The sequence below is a fragment of the Diadema antillarum genome, unplaced genomic scaffold (assembly GCF_040938485.1).
Source record: "Diadema antillarum isolate AM-2024a unplaced genomic scaffold, OU_Dant_1.0 seq00000597_RagTag, whole genome shotgun sequence".
Taxonomy (NCBI): Eukaryota; Metazoa; Echinodermata; class Echinoidea; order Diadematoida; family Diadematidae; genus Diadema; species Diadema antillarum.
The window spans coordinates 496,880-520,198 of NW_027271528.1; the positions used below are offsets into that span (position 1 = coordinate 496,880).

General features: G+C 38.2%; 1 protein-coding gene across 1 annotated transcript; it reads right to left on the minus strand.

Annotated features, from left to right (window-relative positions):
- Positions 1–7,996: 7,996 nt before the first annotated feature.
- On the minus strand, positions 7,997–21,864 carry LOC139735784 (uncharacterized). The gene is made up of 8 exons (XM_071646535.1): positions 21,625–21,864; positions 20,137–20,259; positions 19,418–19,576; positions 17,936–18,051; positions 16,205–16,310; positions 15,455–15,592; positions 12,813–12,874; positions 7,997–8,084 (listed from the first exon to the last, which is right to left on the minus strand). The coding sequence occupies exons 1-7, from the start codon at positions 21,862–21,864 to the stop codon at positions 12,827–12,829; spliced, it is 930 nt and encodes a 309-aa protein (XP_071502636.1). The 3' UTR covers positions 7,997–8,084; positions 12,813–12,826.
- Positions 21,865–23,319: the final 1,455 nt, after the last annotated feature.

Here is a 23,319-nt window from a genome sequence, read left to right on the forward strand (position 1 = left end):
GTTTTTAAACACAGGATGTCCGTGTTCATTTGATATTGAGGTACGCTGATCGCAAGCTTCATGTTCAACGCTTTCAGCCATGACAGTTGAAAAAACAGCAGCTGGACATTACTGTCGTCTGCGGCGTAGGATCTCCTTGCCCTTAAATTGCATCTGGTTGCCATGGATACCTGACATTACCATGGTAACCTGACATCGATAAGAGCGATGCCCAGGTCATCCCCAATGTGGGTCTCACGTATACAATTTCAGCAGTGGCCTCATCTATTATTCATTTTGACACTCACAGAAGGGAAGTCAACCACTTCAGTTTTATTTACTATACCGCGCTCTCAATGTTACGAGGTTCGAGACGAATATATACAGCGGTATCTATTTTTCGCGTAAGTCCAAAGCAAATTCACAGAATGATAATCGAACGGGATGTTCGTCTCAGGTGGAGTGGAGGAGAGGGGTCGGGATGAGGTTGGCGAGGGGGCTGCTCGATGGACAGGCTACAAATAGACTGAGCAATTGATGAGAAAGATGTATTCTTTATTTGCGATAAAAACTACGCAAGGAAAATCCTAATCAGTGGCCCGTTTTTGTTTGTTTGTCTGGGTTTTTTTTTTTCATTTTCAAGAGGTTTGGAATGACTGCGAGCTGCTACTATCGATGACACAACCTAAAATGATTAATCACAAAAATTCACAATCACAACCAAACAGCAAGACTGCCATGGTAACTCCAATCAAAGCAGCTGACGCGAATAGCTGCAAACATATTTGCGAAATGAGCTCCTGGCAGCAAACGTATACTAACACTAATCATGGCATTCTACACAAATAACGACGCAGACAGGATACGGATAGCATCACTTTGTGTTAAAATCATGAAAATCATGACTATAAAATTTTTTATTTACATCAACAGCAAGAGTCATCAGATTCATAATGGAATTTACAACGACAATACATTCAGTATAAATTTGATAAAAATTGGACGGACATTTTGACATACTAACAAATAATGCTGATAGTACAGGATTCATATCTAACTTTGATGGTAATAATAATAGCAAAAATGATATGGAAATGATAGCTTCTTATCATTAATGCCCACAAACATAAGACAGTAAGAAAATACTACAAATTCGACTTCACTAACCATACTCTCCTAGAGCAACCTCTAGTTTCCATGTTAGCAGTCTGGATATTTGCTGTTGGTGACTCACAACATACGCTGTAGGTATCTTCCATGTATTACATGTCACATAAAAATATATAACAAATTTTACCCATTTCTTCCCCCACCCCTCCCCCCTTACGGCTCAGATTAGTAACGCTATCAAACACCATACCGAAAACTTGTACACTCTAAGACGTCCACAAGACATTTCAGATGACAATAAAAAAATGTAAGCGTTACTAGTCACTCCACTCGTATTTCAACAAATATCACACAGATCACGCCATATACATTCTATCATACATTTACAACGCAGAAAAGCGGTACAGTGTACTATACTATGTACACACAATTACAACATATACAAAATGTAAAAGAAAAGTGGCACAACACATGTTTAGAGGCAGACAATAACATGTGCATCATCAGTAAAAAACAAAAGTAGACTGACGAAAATTGATGGCGGCAACAAAAGCGAGCGTCTTTGCTTTGTCCCCTCACTCAATAAGACATAAATACCAGAAAGGCATCAATCCCGACCATCATCTAAAAAATATTTCTGAACGACAAAGCTACGCCATCAAGTATACTTCACAATAAAAACCGTACAGGCTTGTTGAGTCTCTAACGCGAGTGAATTTTACGACAGATTGCAAAGACAAGCTCACAAAATTTACGCCTTCGTGACAGGTTGACTCAACGCCTTTCTCACTTGGTAACTTTGGCCGCTATCCGAGTCCTCCTTTTGCAAGTTTTTTCTATAATACGGCTCGTTCTGCTGCACACTTCCCGTGATACTGAACTATGCAGGCACTACACTGGCAATCAACAGAGCTGTGATAATAACTTCACTTTTCACAACATTCAATAGGAGACGCACAGCAGTACTGACAATACAAAGAAACATAAAGTATATGACATATATTATGACAGCGCCATAAAGTATATGACAACAATAACGACCACGACCTTCAATATAATTTCAAAATTATTACACTGGATGATCGATTCATGCATTACAAAAGTCACGAACATAAATGAGACGAAATATTACGGTATAACCGTCTCCTTAAAGTCATGAGCAATCATGAACAACAAAATATTGTCATTATGACTTCGATAAAACTCGTAAAATATCCACGTTGGGCAGTTTACATGTCAAAACAGTCCCTTCAAAGTAAGATGAATGGTTATGGAAATGCTACCTTAGTAGTCTAAAAATACTGGATTTACGTGACGCATTCCTATCCTGCCAAGATAAAATTTGAGCACATCGATCTCAATGAGAGTGACAGGATCCTTATGATTATTTTTTTTCCACGCATACTGAATACTGATAACGATTGTTGATGGCCGAGACAAAAATTATAGAAACCAAGTAAACAATGAAAATGACAATGCTGTAGATGACCACTGTGATAACAATACAAAATAATAATGATAATCATAATAAGATATATTGATAAATAATACATGTAATGATGATTACATAATCATCAATAAGAGGGATGGAGTACCCTTAATCTAAAATACCATTTAATATCATCACTTAATACAGAATTTAACATCAAGACATTCTTTGGTAACAAACACAATTTCTCGGTAAACAAATAATTCAGGAAGTAAGAGCTTATTCAAAACAATTTTGCAGCCCAACATGAAAGATGAAATTCACTTCAAAAATAAATAAACTTTAGACGGAAAAGAAACATAATATTATTCCCTACAGAACGATACCAAAAAATGACAAAAATCAGATAAAAATAAGGAAGATGTGATATTATGAAATTTCACATTTTTTCACAAAACATTTCTTGACCAGTCCTTATGAACATTCAAATCAGCAAGTTGATTATATTATGCTCTCATAATTTCTCATTCAATTCATATACATACAGAAATGAAAAAAAAAAAATCTCAAATTTCAGCAGTATAAATATGAAAAATTGTCTTAAAACCACACAAAACAAAAAAGAACAAATGTTAACTAAACATATCGTATGGGAACATGCTTTAACATGTATTTATAGCTAAAAATCACAATTTTTAACCAAATTTCATGTATAACATATAAAAAAAAATTGTGAGAGTATGACATCATCAACTTGCTCAATAGTTTATTTATAAAGAATGGTCAATAAATGTTTTCCAAAAAATGGTGAAATTTCAAATTGTCATATCTTCCTTAATTCTTACCCAATTTTTCTCATTATCTGTATCATTCTGTAGGGAATATTTTCCTTTCTTTTTGAATTTTCTTTACTTTGTTTGACAGATTTCTTCTTTAAAATTATCAAACAATACTACACTGATCTGCGCGTTCATGTCAGTTGTTGTTACAAACATAATATCAAGATATGTGACTTTGTCCCTGAAGTAAGATTCAAAATAACATCAACATTTTAAGAATAAAAGAGTTATTAGTATTGAGGTATTAAAATGAATGATCAATTCTAAATACTTCTACTTAAAAATACTGCTAACTTGGAATGTATAGAAACTCAATCGGCAAGGGTTTCCGTTCCTGAAGGGAGCAAATGTGCATGTAGCACTAAAGGGGAAAAAAAAAAGAGACTTTAAATATTTGTTGATGCCTGTTTATTGAGGAGAAAGTAGTTAGTCGGTACAGGGTCACATTTATGTTTAGGTACAAATTCTCAGCTTTACACTTCCGTGTAATCAAAGAGTGAAGCGCTGTAAAAAACAAGAAAAACACATGGCAGTGATTTGGTACAGAAACACCAGATGCGCATACCTTCTATCTGTACCCTGTGATAGGATAAATGTAAACGCGTCTGACATATTGTCAAAATATGACGGGATCTTGTTTTGGTCGTGACTATTTTTTTTTATTTCACTCATGATGGTCAACAACAACAACAACAACAACAACAACAACAACATCAACAACAACAGCAACACCAACAAACAACAGGAAGCCAAACCACTGCTGCAGCTCTTTCTACATGATCAAATGCTGATAAGTTGGTACACCTCGTGAGGTTCAAAATCTTTAAGTACAGTGGAAAATTGGCACAATTATAACAATGCTTTGCCCACATGGCGTGACTATGAATTCATTGACACAAAATACAGACTACTCTATTTCACAGCTTTCCTCATCCGTTGCCTTTTTCATCAATACATGTACCACTGTGTGGTTCCCGCTCCGGCTACTCAGTAACAACAGGAGAGGGCATACTTCCGCTCAGTCATTCAAGTGCTGTAATTGCTTCTTGGCAATGTAATGGTCAGCGTGGTATAAAGATATTGTTGACTTTTCCTATGAAAATAACCTGCACGAGCAGCGTTATATGCATGGAAATTTGTTCCGTCCAAGATAAAATATACTCTAACAGGTTTGCATGAAATGATTGTTTGCAATTTTATGCTAACTGCTTTCGCTTGTCTGTGGTTATGTAAGCAGCCTCAACGTTGGGTAAAAGAAGAGAACACTGCAGCAATCTACTGAGCTGTGGTAAATTCATTCACCTTCACTCTTCTTCTCCCCTTTGATAGTACCTCGCTCCATGGACAAAGACTGCCATGTTTATTTATACATAATAATACACTGTCAGTAAATAGACTGGCCTGAAACATTCTAACATACTGTGTCCTTGATAATGATAAGAAAACAACAACAACAACAACGAAAAAAAAAAGCACAAAGCAAATCAAAATACAGTGTATAACAAAATTAACAGAGACTCCAACCCCAAGCACCTTCTGATCTGGAGATTCTCCCGCCTGAAACCCTTAGCAAACGGGAGACTCCAACTTGATGTGTGCGAAGCGCGAAATTCCCAGGGTTCTAGATGCTCTCTGGTGTTATCTAAGGCTTATTTTTTCAACGTACGATAGAAATAAGTAAGAAATCCTTTCCAACGGGAGACAAAGAGCCAGGGCGGGAGAAATTAAATCTCAAACAGGAGAACGGGAGATTTTGCAAATATGGGTTTTCAGCGGGAGATCTCCCGTCGAAAACGGGAGAGTTGGAGTCTCTGAATTAACTGATCAAGTTATTTGATCTACAGTGTTCTCAATAATGGAATTTGCTCTATAGACTTCTTTTCATACTGGAAGACATTGTCATGAGGTCAATCATGTAATTTGGCGTTCACCTTGGATTTCATCATATAGCAGAAATACAGTGCGACGACTTTAGATTGCCATGCAAACACATGTGATTGCATCAAAAACTCAATATCTGTGGACTCCCATGGTGATAAGGTAATTCTGTCATATACTTTGAGTGTCCATACAAACAAATCATACAAAAATGACTCACTATTTGCTCTCCAACACAAATCTCAAAACGATACCTTCAAGACAATAGTATCCTCCAGAATGAAGAGTTCTCCAATCAACATTTACAACAAGAAATTGTATGACTGAAATGAGCTACATGACATGAGTCAATTTCAGACTGTATTTTCCTCATCTCCACTAGCAATACAAACTTGACTGCAAGGCTGCTTTGGGACACAAAGCTGAATGTGAAGACAACAATTGCCAAATTGGCAACACATTCACACAAGAATGTCAAGAATGTGTTGATGTTGACCATGAATTCAAACTTTGAGTGACACAATAGAATACCAAAGGGATGACATCACAGTCTTTTGTTATAGTTTGGGTTAAAACCAGGTGCAAGCATGATTAGAAACAATAGTGTTTACAGACTGGGCCAGGTGAGGTTGTTTACAACCAGTTTCCATGGTGATGAATGGCTATGACATTACACTCTGGCATTCTTTGGGCAGCATCAATGCTTTGATGAGGACACATATCCTTCTTTTATACCCCTTTCAGTAACCCTCTTGGCTCGGACCAGGAGCGGACCAAGTCAAAATTTTTTTAGTTTATGAATGGGTGGGGGCCAAAGTGGCCCGCGCCAGGTGCGGACTATTTTGAAGCTGCTGCAGCTAGCACCAGGCGCGGGCCTGGCGCTGATCGAAGAGTTTATGAACGATAGCAGCGCCAGGCGCGGGTCAAAATTCCTTTCACGGTCAAAGGTCACAGCTTACGCTGCTCAGCTCATAAGCGCGCGGCACGCACATCAAATATCGTGTGAAAATGCACTTCCGCTCTATCCACGAGGCGTTCAGTTACCATGGCAGTTATCCCTTAATTGACCAAGTTTATGAATGGGTCATCGTAAAAGTAACGCGCCTCTGCTATAGTTACTGAACGCAATTTTTGATGCTTGGCGCGGGTTAATTTAGCTCGGACCAGCAGCGGGCCAAAAATACATGAGTTACTGAAAACAGAATCAGATAATGTATTCTGCTTTTTCTTCTTCTTTGGTCCCTCCTCCTCTTATTCTTCTCTTTTTTTCCATTCTTCTTTTTGCACAATTTTCCCCCCTTGTTCAACCACGTCTGAGTCCATCAAAGAAATCTGTTTTTCTCCTTCAGTTTTATGTTTAACCCGTTGAGGATGGGCAGATTTTGTTACAACACGCACTTCCCATAGACACTTGCCCCAGTATACTCGGGAATCATCCCAACGGGTTAAAGGGAAACAAACCCAATCCGGTAATACAAGCAATAACAAGAATACTACCGTTATGATAGCATCATCAATTGATTTCCAGTTTCTAAGGAGGGCAAAATTGGATCCCACGCCAGTAAACACTGCTGAGATTCTGAACAAGCACCAACTAGGGAAAGATGATGCGGCAGAGATTGTCATGAATGAAACGATCCAAAATTTGAGGGGTGGAGATGGTATGGTAACACTGTACTCATTCCCTGTTTGAAGAAGTATTGCATGAACAAACCCTGTTTGCTTCAATTCAAAATGATTGACAAAACAACAACAAACCAGATAGGTCCGCTTGCATCATGCACATTTGCAGTAATGCACTCAACTTGCATAACACAATGATGGTGGCATCAGTAACTTAACTGCAAATAAATCTCCTCTCTTGTGAGTAAATTGCTCACTTTGGGTGTGTTCGAGCACTCAAAAGGGAATCAAAGCGAATTGAACCAAAGTGTACCAAACCAGACCCTTAGACTACGGTCAAAACATGAAAGAACTTTTAAGTCTACAGATGTTTGTTGATTTGTATAACCCCAGTCTAAATCATATTTCATGTTCTATCCTCCTTGACAACTATTCCCAGGTCATTTTAACCACCAATTTCCCCTTTTCGAAACACAGAATATCAAAGCTCTCAATCGCATGTTAACTGGCCTTACACGTGTACACAATGGAAAAGAAAAGAAACCCAAAACTCTGAACTCACACTTGTGTACCATTTCGTAGAGACAGAAGAGAGTGCTAACAGAGACTATCACACCACACACAGGTCTGAACACACAGCACTGAATGAAGGACCATTAACTCCATGACATCTTCTTGGCAATACCTAAAGCATTTTTGCTGCTCTATAGCGCTGTGTTCACACTTCAAATTCAGGGGCCTGTTTCATAAAGCTTGTTATCACTGACAACTGCCACATTTCTATGACAAATTTGCTCTCAGCCAATCAGATGCACGGATTTCAGTACGTAGCTTGTCACAACTATAACAACTTGTCTCTGATAACAAGTTTTATGAAACGGGGCCCAGGAGGTACTAGTGGCAGATCTAAACACACCTCAGCTCTCGACTCTGTAGAATCCCCATCGGCGGGCTGAAGGCGGGCTGAAGCAGTCATACAGACGCACATCACTGTGATGGCGGATTACGGAAAGCGAGGGTTAGAGTGGCGGGTTAATGGCAAGAGATGTCTCTTGTGTCCTTCTCTGACCCTCTTGACCAACCCTCTACCATGCTGCCCATGTGACAGAGAAGATTGAGATGGACATGGGGACTGACTGGTCACTATTCCTCGTGGGAGGTCATTTCTTTGGTAGGTAGTTTGTCTTGAAGCCCTTGTCCTGTGCAAACTGCTTCATGATGGTGTCCTGTGGATAGCACACAAAAACAAAAACCATAGAAAGATTTAACAACATCAACAAAAGTCATTATAATCACCACTACAACTTACCAAGCAAAGTTGACATACTACAAACGAATGATGCATAATAAATATCAACACAAAAATTACAATCAATGCATTGAGCTACATGTAAGAACAGTCTTTGTGCATTTCTTGAAGGTGCTACAGAAGAAAAAAAGAAATAGGGAAAAAATAAAAAAAATAAAAAAAGAGACGCCATTAAGTATCTACCCCCCCCCCCCCCCACCCCCATGAGATGCACATGGAACAAACTAATGGTAGAAGTTACTCTATTATATTTAGAGTTTAACTGATTAAGATGTTCAATGCAAATGCAATTTAAAACATTTGGTAAGTCGTCTGTATTAGAGCTTCCATCACTCAGAGGACCAGGGGCCAATTTCACAAAACTGCTCGCAACAATTGTTAATTGCAGTAACCTGCAGTTGCTGGCAGTGACAATCTCTACACCCTATACCCCTTACAACTAATTGGCCCTTTCCTAGCTGCTGCCTTAGTAATTATGTACAATCATTGCAACTTGACAATAACTGCATCTTTATCTTTCAACGAAACAGGCCCTGTGGCGTTCTAATACAACTGACATTATTTCTCTGATATTTCAAATACGTAGAGATACTGTATTCAATATTCTAAAACAACTTTGCATTCCCATTGATGATTTAATTGCTCTTCCTTCTTTAAATTTTTAACCAAACAAAACAATTACCAAACAACACTGCCTCTAAGCATCACTGCATATTACAGCAGTAATACTGGATGATATAGCCTTCTATATCTTGTCTTTTACTTTGCATTCCTGGAATTAAAAGCAATTTCTCAAAGGGAACCATATACAATTTTCATTCACTTCAGATAAAGTACTGTAAACTACCGTTAGTGCACCAGTTTTCGACAGGACCCAGATTTCGACATCCAGCAGATAATTCTTAGTGAATTTTATACTCAAAACAAATGTCTGACTTCAACAATCAACCAAGTTATCAATCACATTTCTAGTCTTATATAAACACCGTTTGTCACTTGTCATCATAATCCGACGGTAGAATATTTAGGAGTGTCAGCAGAAATATTGATGTCAGCTATTTTTAGGAGTTCAAAACAATATGACGCATTTTGTATACATCGCCGTAAAATGAAATTCATCCATGCCAGTTATCTTACTTTATTATCAGTTTGTTTGCCAAATCCTGATGTTTGATTTCATAATCGTCTTTCGTAATTTCATGGCTGAATTCATGATAAATGAGCAAACTTGTAGAAAGAGTTGGCTTTGAGAATGTGGCACCAGATTTCGACATTCCCATATTAAGACACGTTATAGAGGAAACAACAAGTTCTTGCACTGGTATGATTGCTGGTTTGTGTCCACAATGCAGTGTATGCGTACTGTACGCGCCATGTGATTTATGTGTGATGCGCGCTGTGATTGTGTCGAAAAACGATGCTGAGTGTCGAAATCTGATGCCAGCGACGGCGTGACGGAAATCGCTTAAAAATTGAACACCAGTGCATTCAAATGGGAATTTGTTCAAGGCATATTATTATTGACCTTAGTAGCTCAACTTCATATCGAAATTCTGAGGTAAAATGGTGCAGTATTGATAGTAAACAAGGAAATGTGCTAAAGTGTCGAAAACCAGTACCCTAACTGTAGATATCTAGTACATGTACAGCAGAATGTACTGTTACATTAACAAACATCCTTTGATATCTATAACTTTGTAATCTCAAGTGTGTGGATACCCCAAAAGAAATATCATCTTGCGCTACCACCGTTTGAATGAAATTTCAGTAATATTTCATGCACAAAAGATACAGAACAAGATAAAAAGAGAACAAAACATCAGAATGATCAAAGGGAACAAGCATGAAAAAATGATCACCTAAAAATGTTACCATATTACATGATCTATAAACACTCATGCAGCGCTAAGTCATTTTGCTTTTAATTTGCTCAACATTTTACAGACTGATGTGACATTTAATATTCATTCCCTCTTTTCATTCAAACTGAATTGCATTCACCATGTCTCCCCATTCAAACATGGGGGATTTTCTTAGCACTCTGTGAGAATGGCATGCCGACAATTTGGAGGACTAAGAGTGAAATTCATCCATCCCCCGTAACTCTATCTGCAAACAGCGAGAGTGCATTTGATCCGAGTGGAAATGTGTTCAAAGCACACACAGGGTGTAAACTGAATGTTTGCCAGAAAGATTTGCAAAGCTATGCTCACAAGATTCGTGCCTAACTCCAGTTTGAATTACTCCCACATAATGTGGAGGTTTCTGAATAGCTCACTATATAGTTTGAAGTAATATGTGTATTGATAGGTTATTGGATCCCCATAGTAATAGGAGAGAAAAATCCCTCCACATGTCTTGCGCAATCCCAACATAACATTCCCCAAAATAAAGACATGTATTAGTTACAAATCGTAAGCTTATTGGTGTACAACACAATGTGGTTGGATGCATGATATTATGGAGCCATATTAAATTCATGTGTAAAGCCAGGAATACCACCCGTTGCAAATTTGAAATGTTACGACTTTGCATCTTATTCATGTGACTTCAATCTTTCTTCTCTTGTTATTGTTTTTTACAGGTAATTGCAATGCAATTATCTCATACAAGACAGGGCAGGTTTATCAAATACAACGCTGTATACTTAGATACTAAAAAAGGCATTTGATGTTTTCAAGTTGTACAGTTTGTTTTCTGTTTTTTTTTTTTTTTTTTTTTTTTTTTTTTTTTTGGCTTAGTGGAATTAATAGTTTTTCTTTTCCTTTTCCCAAAGTATTCCGTTGCTTTTGCGGCATATGAAACTACCATTAAATGTATTCCGGAACAAAGTTTGTATGCTCCATTCACTGCAGAGACTCTGCTGATGCACGAAAGGCTAATCATGGACACAGCTACTTCACATAGATAATGTGACATGATTCAAGTGAGTTCATGCTCTGCTGTCCACATTATTTCATGTCAGGATATTTCCTGATTCTTTATCACCACTTGAACTTAGAACTATGTTTCTTTGATGCACTAATATGTGCTCAAGTCATACAAATGATTCTTAAGACTTTTATTCACATGCAATTCTATTGACTGAGCTACACATATTTACTCTGCATGTCTACTGCACATGTATGTAAAGCTGGGAGCGTGCAAGACATGAATTTCTTTTGTCATTTGATCATTCATGTACGAGGCATGTATGTACTCTGTCACTACTGTGGAATTGGAAGCAGTAGATATCACATCATAGCACGCAAAGCTAACTCACTATATGCTGTAGACTTAGGTCTACATGAATCTTTACAAACCATTGCTAGTATTGTCTGATGAAATTCAACTTGTCACTCAGAAAATCTAGTTCTGGAAAATGGTCTTTGCAAGGTTAAACCTGAGTAGATGATACAAGTGTAGATAGAACAGATTAAACAGGTTAATGTCAGAGCCTCGTTTGCCTTGTTAGGGTGCCCTCGTAATTGGATTTCCTCATTGGTTATTTGGATGACCTTTTTGGAAGGTACATTGTAAGTTGGAAAACTACATTAGACATCTAATGTAAATGCAAAGCCTGAAATTTTGCTACGTCTTCAATCAGATTAAAAGGATTACTCTCATTTTGCTATTGCACATGTACAAATCAGGTGTTCCCATGTTGCAGAAAATCATGATTTGATTAATTCTTATCTCATAAAAGTGCTCTCACACACGATAAAATTACATATATACACCTATGCCATGTTCTGGGCAAGAAAGATATAGGGCATGATGGATAGGAAGAGGGAAACCAGGCATGCAGGAATGGAACCAGCAAAGGATAAACACTCAGAACTGATGCTGGAAGTTATGCCAAATATGAGCAAAGGTATCCATGGAGGATGCTAGAAAGGGCTTTGGGGGTAAATTTGTTTAGTCTGGATGGGAAGAAGGGCAAACACAGGAAAAAAACAGGTGGGCTAACAGCAGGAGAGGGTAGGAATTTGGATACAAGAACCCCACCCCTTCATGCCCCCAATTTTTGAGACCACCAAATGGCAAAAAGTTTCTGATATCACATTATGACCAAAAAAAAAAAAAAACAATTGGATAATTATCATATAATGTCTTTTTTCTGAACAACTGGACATCAAATTTCCCCACGCTCTTTTACATTTTTCACACTTTCCATAACTCTTACATGCATATTACGTATTAAGTGAAAATTATTGCATGGCTTGTTCCTGCAATGAGTTGAGTGAGATGATTTTGACACATCCTATTGTCGCCCGCTGTAGACAGATTACAAGCACTGGTACAAATTTGCATGGACAAACTGGATGAATAAGTGACATGCACACTTTTGTTTTTACCCACTGACGACTAGTCCTGAGTATTCTTGGGCTGGGGTTAATGAGAAATGCGTTTTACAGGTAAATCAGTCTGTCTCCTACAGGTTAACAATGGATCACACTGCATAAAGGCACAAAACACTCCAGTAAACCATCAAACATCCCCGAAGTTCTTCACCAGAGGCTAAAAGCTTGTGGAAGCGCCACGACAGGAAACATGATGTTGGCATTAAGGAAATGATGGGGAGGGACGGAATGACAAGCAGCAAAAGACACAAAGGGAGAGGAAGGGAGAGCAGTAGAGGCACTCGATATTGAAGCTGACTCACACGGCATTAGAAGACTAGACATCGCCTCCGTGTACCAAGCCATAACATTCATTCAAGACTTTCTACAAGAGAGCAAGAGAGACGGAGGAGAGAGCACAGATACAGTCAACTCTGAGACTGACAAAAATACATTACAATCCTGGATTTTCCTTCCAGGGGTATGGAATGAAAACAAACAAAAAAATCAACAGGTGCAAGCAGTCACGTTTAGTACTGCATAAAAATGGAACTTTGTTCGATCTTTATTTTTCAATGTAATAAATGAAATGGTTTGCTTTTCCTTTTTCTCTCTGATGACATGATCAAGTAATTACCATAAAAAGCTTCTTGTAGACAGAATACTGCACAGTAATTTTGTATTTTTCTGCTGGCTTAAAAGAAGATATAATGAGCAAAGATGTCTGCACGGTGAAATATTCTCTATATTCAGTGAGTCAGCACGCTTGCTTTGCTTGGTCAAATCAGATTTTGACCTGGCAAGATTTACTGCATGAATGCAACATAACATTGATTTGTGTTAACCCATATCTAATGTGTGATAACTTGGAGCATGTGTTATTTGGCAAAATATGAATAAAACAAAAAACAAATCACAGAAAAACAAAACAAAACAAAACAGACTGCATATCATACAAAACCATTGCCTGCCATTTCTCCTTTATATAAAGACATCTATGAAGCAGCTTGCCTTGACATTCAATAACAAATTAATTCACAAAATATTTCAGCTCAGTTGTTCAAGAGTTTGTATCTCTTCATTGACACAACAGACTTTATAATTATTCAGACCTACCATATCATGTTTGGGTAAACACAGCATAAATGGCAAGGGCATTCAATCGTGGGAAAGAGTGAATGAATTTAGTAGCATCTATAGAGAGGTGGAAAATTGTGTACACACACCATTGACAGTTTCCTAATCAAGAGTACATTCAATCTCCTTCAAAAAGACCTCCCACCAGATGTTACCAACACCTCAAATCAACAAGTGAATGCAACTTCCCACACACACTCCCAAACCATGAGACGGTACACAGAGCAACACAAAAGGATGCGTGTGACTGCAACACTGTGTGTCAGCTCTTCCACAGTTGCAGTGAGTCCATTTTGGGTTCCTGTGTTTCTACGAGACATGCTAATTTTAATCAAACTTTTCAGCCGTCACAGATATACCTACCAGAAACCCTCAGCAGCAGAGTGACTAAACAATCCCCTCGATGACTATAGATCAAAGATTGGCCCGATCTGAATCGAGAAACGTTTTTTAACGCCTAGTAGCGCTGGGATATCATGGAGCGGGGTGGCTAGCCCACCTCGGTTTATATTAGAGAATCCCTGTGAGGAATTGTGTACAGCTTTATCATTGATCTCTACCAGTACAACCTGGTACTGTAAAACACAATATTTTCGCAGCATGACATTTTCGCGAATTGGAGCCTTTTGGCCTTTTGGTAGCACGAAATTTTCGCGAGTCGCCTCTAACATTCAATGCACATAGTGTAAACAAGAACTTTTGCGTGCATTTTAATTTCGGGAATCTTGGCTCTCGCGAAATTCGCGAAATTAAAATGCACACAAACATTCCTCGTTCTACAGTAAGTGCACACACAGCTGAAGAATCTCAACTGGAGTCGATTGTTACCAATGAGCTCACACATTGATGCACATATTCGATGACAAGGGCTATTCACGGTTTTCGAATGTACACCAGTGGATAGCGAATGAATCAGCCCACTCATGAATCTGGGCTAGGCCTTTAAAGTCTGCAGAGGGTTGGCTACAGGTCAATTGCGGTTGTTAGAATCCCACCCCCACTGACAGCCACTGCTTAAAGTGCAAAGCAATAATCAACCCATTGAGGACGGGCTGATTTTGCTATAACACACGTTTCCCATAGACACCTGCCCAAGTATACTCCGGACTAGTCTTCAATGGGTTAAACCAGTATTTGTTTGATGGAGTTTAAATTTTGGGTGAGAAAATGAGATTTGTGACCACTGAAAAGCTTTCATTATCTGCGTATGACATACATGTAAGTGAATTAACACACATATAGACACAAATCCCCAAATGATTCAGGTTAAGAGGTAAACCATCTGCAAACATTAGGGTCCTCCACCAATGTTCCCGAAAAACACAACTTTTGCCTTAACCCGTTTAGGACAGACTGATGTTGCTACAGCACACATTTACCATAGACACCTGCCCGAGTATACTCGTGACTCGTACTCAACGGGTTAAAGAGCTTTGGCAGCTACACCATCACCAGTCAGTAATACAAAGAAATACAAGAAAGTGAAAAAAAGACAACAACAGAGAGCTGTAGCAGGAAGAAATTGGAGGCACAATCAATGGTATCACATCACAGGAGAATCCATGTGCATATGGAATATGAAGTCAAATATATATGGAGGGGACTTAAACTGTACAGACATGCCACTGATTGTGACATTAACATCAATTAGAACTAAATTCCCAACTTATGCATTGTATAAACTTACAATCAAATTATCAAATTTGAATATTCAAAACAAAACTTTTTCTGACATGTGTAGCAAACACTTTGGATTGCAATAGGCAAAACAAAACAAAACAACCCTCCTATGACAGCAACATCACTGAGTGTATAAAGAAGTTTGTACCTGCTGTGATAGTTGTGTCTCAAACTTCTTGCAGAGCCCCATGAGCTGTTTGATCTGAAGGTCCTTTTCCAGGATCATCTTCTGCTTGACCTCTAGCTGAGACTTGAGGGCGGGGCAGTTCTCACAATTGTCCAGTGACTGCAGGAGACAAAGGGACAGAGAGACAAAAACACATCGTAAACTCTGAAATAAAGATAATACAGAGAATCAAATATAATGCAACAATGGTATAAACACATTTGATCAGTCTTGGTTTTCAGTTTACACAACACATTCCTACATTTACAAAGGAAAGAGGACAGTCCTTCACAGAAAAAAAAAAGAAGAAGAAAGAACTGAACAGTAACATATAAAGAAAATTAGAGATTGACATGTTGACCTGTTGATTACCCTAGAGTAGCATACTTGGGACTATTCTTCAACAGGTAAAGAATAACGTATCTATAGAGCTGATACTGAATATGTAGAATAAGAGAGTGAGGACAAATAGAAGAAAACTCCACCGGTACCATCATCACCTTTACCAAATTGACAGATGAGTATAAACACACACAAGAGCACATGGAAATATATATGATACCATGAGAGATGCACTGATTGATTGAATCTATGCAGTTACAAATATTGAAAGAGACTTACGCCAAATATATAAAATATGAAATGAGAGAGGGGGGGGGGGGAGGGGGTAAGAGCAAACGGCGGAAGAGAGTTGCATACAGTAGATATTCCCTCTTGGCCCCTCAACTATACCTTGGGTTTGGCAGCCATGGCCTTGAGTTTCATCTTCAACATGTTGGCCTCATCGGACATCTTACTCAGCTCTTTGCTTAGCTCTTCCAGCTGCTGCTGCCGCTCCCTGTGGGGAAACAATGAACAACATTTGAATAAACTCATGAAAGAGTAATGTCTCCATAGCAGATGATACAATGTCCGAGCATATGGGTATTGTTACCATTTAATGCAAAAAGCAAAAGAAAAAAAATATAAAGAAACCAGAAGATTACAGCCTACCCATGTATGTTTACACTAAAGACTTTCTGAGTCTAAGATAGCAAGCGATATGATTTCTGTTGATTCATTCCTCAAATGTTCAAATGCCAACTTCTGCAATTTCAAGCCATTTTTCGTAGAAGCTGGCATTTGTGTATCAAAAAGTCAGATAAAAGGTATGTGCAAGGTATGAACTGATTTCTACCATGTTTTATCTTCCCATTACAATTTCAAAAGGTCAGCATGCTATAAGAATAGAAACTATAAACAAAAATGAACATACATTGTACAATTATTCTTCCACTGACAGGTAGAGGTTTACTCTCAAAAGAAAAGCAAGCCCATTTTCACGTCTCGAACTTATGAAGCATAACCCAGGGTTTATGGATGGGAATATTCATCATGCTTACACAGCAAATCAATGTAATTAAGATACACTCTTTGAATGAGGTAAAGAGTTTCATGAGCAATTCAATGACTCACAACAGTGTGGTCTGTACCAGGTAAATATCATTTTCTTTTACAACACAACACTTTGGTGGTATACAGCAAGAACTGGTTGTTATGTTCAGTCAGTTATGTGGTGCTATATACTCACCACACAGAAACTGCAATCCACAATCTTGATTACCTTTTGAGCTAAATATTTGGGAATTTATCCCAAACATGTATGCAGATTTAGTAAATGGAGAAATAGTCTATCATACAAAATTGTAAGCACACATCAGTGAAGTCTGAGTAATGCAGACAGTGCATCGAAAAGTTATAATTTTCACATTTTTCATTAAATCCACGCACTGTTATCGCTGGATAAGAAGGCTAAAACAGTTCATGATGTCCCATAGTGGAATGACATGAAAACTATGACAAGAATCCCACAAAATCTATCTTTGTAATGAAAAGTATACATTCATCTGACCTATTACTGACATTTGTTAAGCATGTGTGTGAGAGTGCTTGCAGAAGAAAGTCTGGAAATAAAGTGAAACCTATCAAAATACACTGTGAACATCTCAATGCATTTGAACTGCTAAAAATTATGAGAAGTGGGTTTTGGGCAGAGTAAAAAAGTCTGAAATCAGACTAAACTCTGAACTCTCACATCCCTGGTTATGGAAAATATCATTCCTCCTACCTTCTGAAGGAGAGTCAAAGCGTACTTTCTCTATGCTAGAGAAATTGAAATACATGGAATTCTCTTTATGCTTTCTTTATATCCTTGCACTAATTTGACATCATTAACTGTTGTAGTCTTCGTATTCAGTAATGACAGCACGTGGATTCAATAAAAAATTTCTGGATTCAATAAAAAATTTGAGAATCCATAACTTTTGTATGGATTGTTGGATTTTCCTACAACTTCACAGATGTAGTCTACTATTAAACGCTGCTACATTCACTGACTTTACAGGATATGAATTTAGGATTTTCGCCTTTTTATGCCCCTGAGAGCAGTCATTATATCTATGTCACTTGCAATAGCGTGGTTACCATGAATTCTCCTTGAGAGCACCAGCCATCTGTTTCTTGAGGTTGTCTAGGCGACGGTCCCTGTCTGCAATCTCCGCTTCCATCTTTGACCTGAGACCAGCTAACTGTGCCTCAAACTGAAAGAAACAGTGGAATCAAGGACATAACTTAAAAAGAAATAATAATTATAGTTTGCAGTCGCTTCGGTCCCTTACATGATTTTTTTTTTCATTTTCAGTCATTCCGGATGAACAACTTCATGACATAATATTGAATGGTCTACTGTACATCATGTATAAAAAAAATTTGGAATGGTGCTTTACCTGGGCATTTACAATAAGTTTGAAAATTTTTGAACCTATAGTATCTTTCATTTTTGGTTGTATTTTAAACGAATAAATAGGCAATAAGTTAATTCATTTGTCTAGTATGTATTCAGTCGATAAATTTAAAGAGTGCCTGTCATGTAGTTGCAAGGAAGTGTTGATTGTCAATTCAATGCCTCCAACTGATGTAGAACCCATGCCTTTAACCCTATTCCAACTGGGGAGGGGGGGTCAAATTGACCCCCCTCGACATTTCGCGCCACGATTCCGCAACGCGCAAAGATTTTGCTGCGTCGTTTCATGAGTTTTTTCATTGAAATCTCCCGCATATTTTGAGACCATATTTTCGACGTCTGGGTACACCGTTCTGAAGTTACATAATGTTTTGCATATGCATGTCAACCGAAAAACAGCTCAATTTCATGATACATGTATCATGTGCAAATCCAATGCAAATTGTGTTTTTTTTTTGTTGATTTGATATAAAATAGATTATTTCAACTTTTAACCATTGAAATAAATCAATTCTAATGTAGATAAGCTTGAAAAAGTGCCTGCAACAAATTTTGGCAAAAAACCAATAAAAAACAAAAGGTCGAAAAAACAGTAAAATACATAAGAAATTAACATAACAATAAAAAACAAAAGAAATTGATTTTGATTGTGTTATTTTTTTACAAGAAATTTGTTTGATGTGTCTTGAGGAACTCTGACACAAGAATTTAGCAATCCTTCAGTCTTTTTAATGGAGTTATAGGTGAAAATATGATTTCATGCGTAAATTTGCATAATTTAATAAAAATAGAAAACCAATATTTTTCTATTGTATGACCATGCAATCTTGTAGTTGACATCTGGCTCTATCTTCAGGCAAAATTTTGCAGCGATCACGCAAATGGCAGCCGAGATCTGAAGGGGGGATCAAATTGACCCCGCCTCAGTAAAAACTTGGTCTCAAATAGCCCAGTTAGAATAGGGTTAAACCTGCACTTCTCAACCTTTAACAACCAGAGGCTAACTTGGCTCCCACCATTTTTTTTTTCTCTTTGAGGCATAGTAAGATTGAATATGATATTTTTTCTTTTTGGATTCATTTTTGGCCGACAAGGTGGCCCACTGCAGACTCTGGGAGACTTCTGGTGGCTCTGCAATAAAATCTCAGTTAGTTGGTACTTACATGATCTTTGAGCTCTGAGACATGCTGCTCATGTCGTCCCTTCAGGGCCTCAACAAAGCTCTCTTTCTCCTCCAACTCTTGCTGCGTCTGGCTGAGCCTCTGTCTGGTGATCTCGTGGGCTGACTTCTCCTCCTCGTACAGCAACTTATAGTGCTCCTCCTAGAGTATGACAACAACACCAAGAACAAATAATCTCAGACTCTCAATCACATTTTTAATGACAGCAATCTTCAACCATCTCAAATGGTTTTTCATGAAAATTCTCATTATACTCTTCTTTCGTGTGTCTTTTAACACGATACCACGCTAGCAACTACTACACACTACTTCATCACAAGTCATAAAGCCCTGCAAGGCACGATCCTATTCTAACAAAATGAAATAAACACAACCCTAATGAAAAACAAAATATGTGTTGACTTGGCACAGGTAGAAATGGAAATAAATCAAGCTTTTTTTTTTTTTGGTTGTTTTACTTTCAAAGAAAATGATGATGATCCCAATTAGCTTCTTGGAAATGCCAGGCACGTTTGCATGACATAGTTTTTCTCACTCCCTCAAGTGATGCTATTCAAACAAAGAATCGCAATGAACTGATCAAGACAGAAATGACTAGGGATTTAAATAATGAGTGACAAGGATAATGCATCTGTCTCCCACACCGAGCATTACGTCAGCAGGTTTGGCAGTGGTTGTATGCACTGAACCCCAAATCTTACCATCTGCTGCAGCTTGAGGTTTGCCTGTGTCGCATTGTCTTCCTTGTCCCTGAGTTCCAGTCTTAGCTGCTCTACTGCCTTCTGGAGATTGTGGATTTTGTTCTTGTACTGCTTCTCTTTGTTCTGGCAAGATGAACAAGAAGGCAATAGAGAGAAACATAAAAAGACAGATCTAATCCAATACACATCAAGGTTTTGACAAATAGGTGTACTTACGTGTGCTTCTACACCTTAAAGACCCAGTGGTGTGGGGATTCATAGGTAGCCTAATTCATTCCCTGCCCACTGGGGTACATTTGAAAAAACAACAAATAGCACCAGGAAGTGAATACATGTGTCAAACCATACTCTCATCAGCAAAAGTCAACACTCCAGTTGGGATTCTTTGGCTGTCTGTGCAAACTCAAATAGAAATCGGTGATAAAGCTGCACACAATGCATTATAAAGATTCTTGCATATTATATCCGAACCGTCTATGAATCCCCACGCTACTAGGTTTTTAATCCATGTGATGTACATGTACAGTAGTATGTACTGTAGTATGTCAAGCAGTCTACAAATTTAACAAAACTTATGTCATCACATTACAAACTTTGTTCGTATCATTGGAAAGTAAGTGCTGTCAAGTACAGTACCATTTTACACTTACAATGTATCTACAAGGTTTAAGAGTTGGAGTTCCAATTCAAACAGTTGTCAGATTTCTATTGATGTACAAAAGAATTTCACAGGTGCATTTGTGCCTATGATGATCGATGTTCAATGCCGTCTTGCTAAGCAATCCCGAGATTCATTCTGAATGTTAACATAATGTTGGCCATATTTTGCTTATTCATTTATTCATGAAATGAAATGAAATTTCACTTCATGACTAAGCATGTACAAAACAAAAGTCAATCCCGCCAAGAAATTTGTGCAAAAGTGTAAATCAGAGCTGTATCATGTGAAAATGTTTAAAACTGTATCAAACTGGAAAGCCGGTTTCATCACTTTTCCACTTAATTCCCACAAATAAAATTAATATGGAATAATCTTCAAGTATAATTCTTTATTGACAGATATATCTGATTAATGCCCAGGTATGCCCAGTTGATTAATGTTCATCTACAAATGTATATTACAACATTTTTTGGCGCATATGCTGACTGCTACAAATATATATAGAGGGCAATTAAAATCACTGCCTTGTGCAACCTGATAGCTTCATACAATGCCAACAGGGATTAACAAATCTTGACTGTCACTGGTTGGAAGGGTTTCGTTCAGATGGGCACCTGAATAAAAATCACCATACTGAAAATCCCCTGTAGGATACTTCTCAAGAAGAATTTGATGTACAAGTCAGTATCAATATACAAAACCGTTACATCAGATTCTGTAATAATGCTCAAGACTAGAGAGGAGAAAAGTAAACATCTCCATCACTTTTGTTACAGATCCCAAATGCATCAAAACATGGTGTAACTCTACAATGGCTCAAATTCTACCTGTAAGTCTTTCAGCTCCTCGGCCAATTTGACGTTCGCCTGCTCGAGCCGTGATGAGGTCACTGGCCTGCCCGTCACTGAGCCCCGCCGACCCCGGAGCTCCTCCTCCAGCCCCCTGGGTGACATGGGCGAGTTCTGGAGGGCGTCGCCCTGTACCATCAGGCTGTGCTCCTGGAAGTATGAGCGGTTGGTGTGGTTCAGGGCCTGCGTGAGAGGCGGGAACACAATGCCCTTGCTCATCTTCACGTTGCCAAGCTGGCGGGCTTGGCTACCCGGGTTCATGGTTCAACGCAGTCAAAAGTCACGCACTCAGCTCCATCAATTAGCTGCCTGAAATGGTGTCACATTAGTCCAATTGTGCAAGTTCATTTCTCTGTGAGCAAATTGTTCTTCTGTCTGTCAGTTTGAGCATGATTGCGTCTCTAGAGGGCCGCACTACAAACCATTTAAAAGCACAGCATGTATAGCATGTCCATCACATGAGTGTCCTCCCAAACAGCATCGGGAACTTCACTCAGTTGAGCAGAAAATGGTTTGGTTCAGATGAGTTTCCTACGGAATAAACAAACAAGCAGATCAGACAAACAGACAATCAAACAGAGATGTGATTAAAAGGAGAATGCCTCTGTGTTCAAATGTAAAATCATTACTTGGCATTACCACTCATTCACTTCGCACAGTAGATTGTACGTGTGTCACACCACCTTCATGGATCATCGGAATCACTTTACACACTTGTAAGCGCATGGGCACACTGGATAAGTGGGGTAATTTTTCATGATCAATGCGCATTACTCCAGGTCAACATCTGTAAACAAGAAAGATTTTGCAAGTTCTAGATACACTAATAAAGGTCCAAACCCTGCTTTCTTAATAGGCCTTTATCAGAAAGTATGTAGACTCAAGTGTTGTAGGAGAAAACTGATTCACCAAAAAACATAAATATAGATCAAAGGTTTAACATTTCTGTTTCTTTTAAATTGTAGCCGAGTATTCATTATGGGTAATCATGGTGAACAGAGACTTTATAGAGTCTACGTACAATTGTATGCTTATCATTTAAAGGGACTGTAGAGTTCTACAGTACTGGTTGAGGTAAGGGATTCATGTTTTGAACATTTCTAAGTCAGATAATGAGAAACCTCTTATAGTATGAAATATGAAAGAGCATGTAATTTTAAGATGGATTCAACGTTTATTTGATGAAAATTGGTTTTTGAAATGGCTGAGATATCAAAAAAAGTGATAATAATAAAAGGCGACATGCCACAACTTTATCAGGATCTCTTTGTTTCACCTTGTTTTTGGATATCTCAGCCATTTCAAAACCGATTTTCATCAAATAAACTTTCGATACCTTTTAGAATTGCATGCTCTCTGACATCTCATAGAGTGGTTTCTGAATATCTCGCAAAATGTTAAAAGCTACAAATGTAAATCCTCATCTCAACCAGAACTGTACACACCCGGTACCCTTTAAACTAAAGTCTAAAGAGCATTAAAAAAAAAGACAGATTAATAGCTAAACATCACCATTATCACCATTTAACATGAAATGTCTTCAAACACTGTTGTTAAGTCCATCAGTATAATCACGCCTCAAAGCCACAGGCAGTCCATTGTGTTAAAACATCGCCGGTAACAATGCGTGCATGAAGTTGGTCAATAGATAACTATACACAGCCCAGTCGCTGT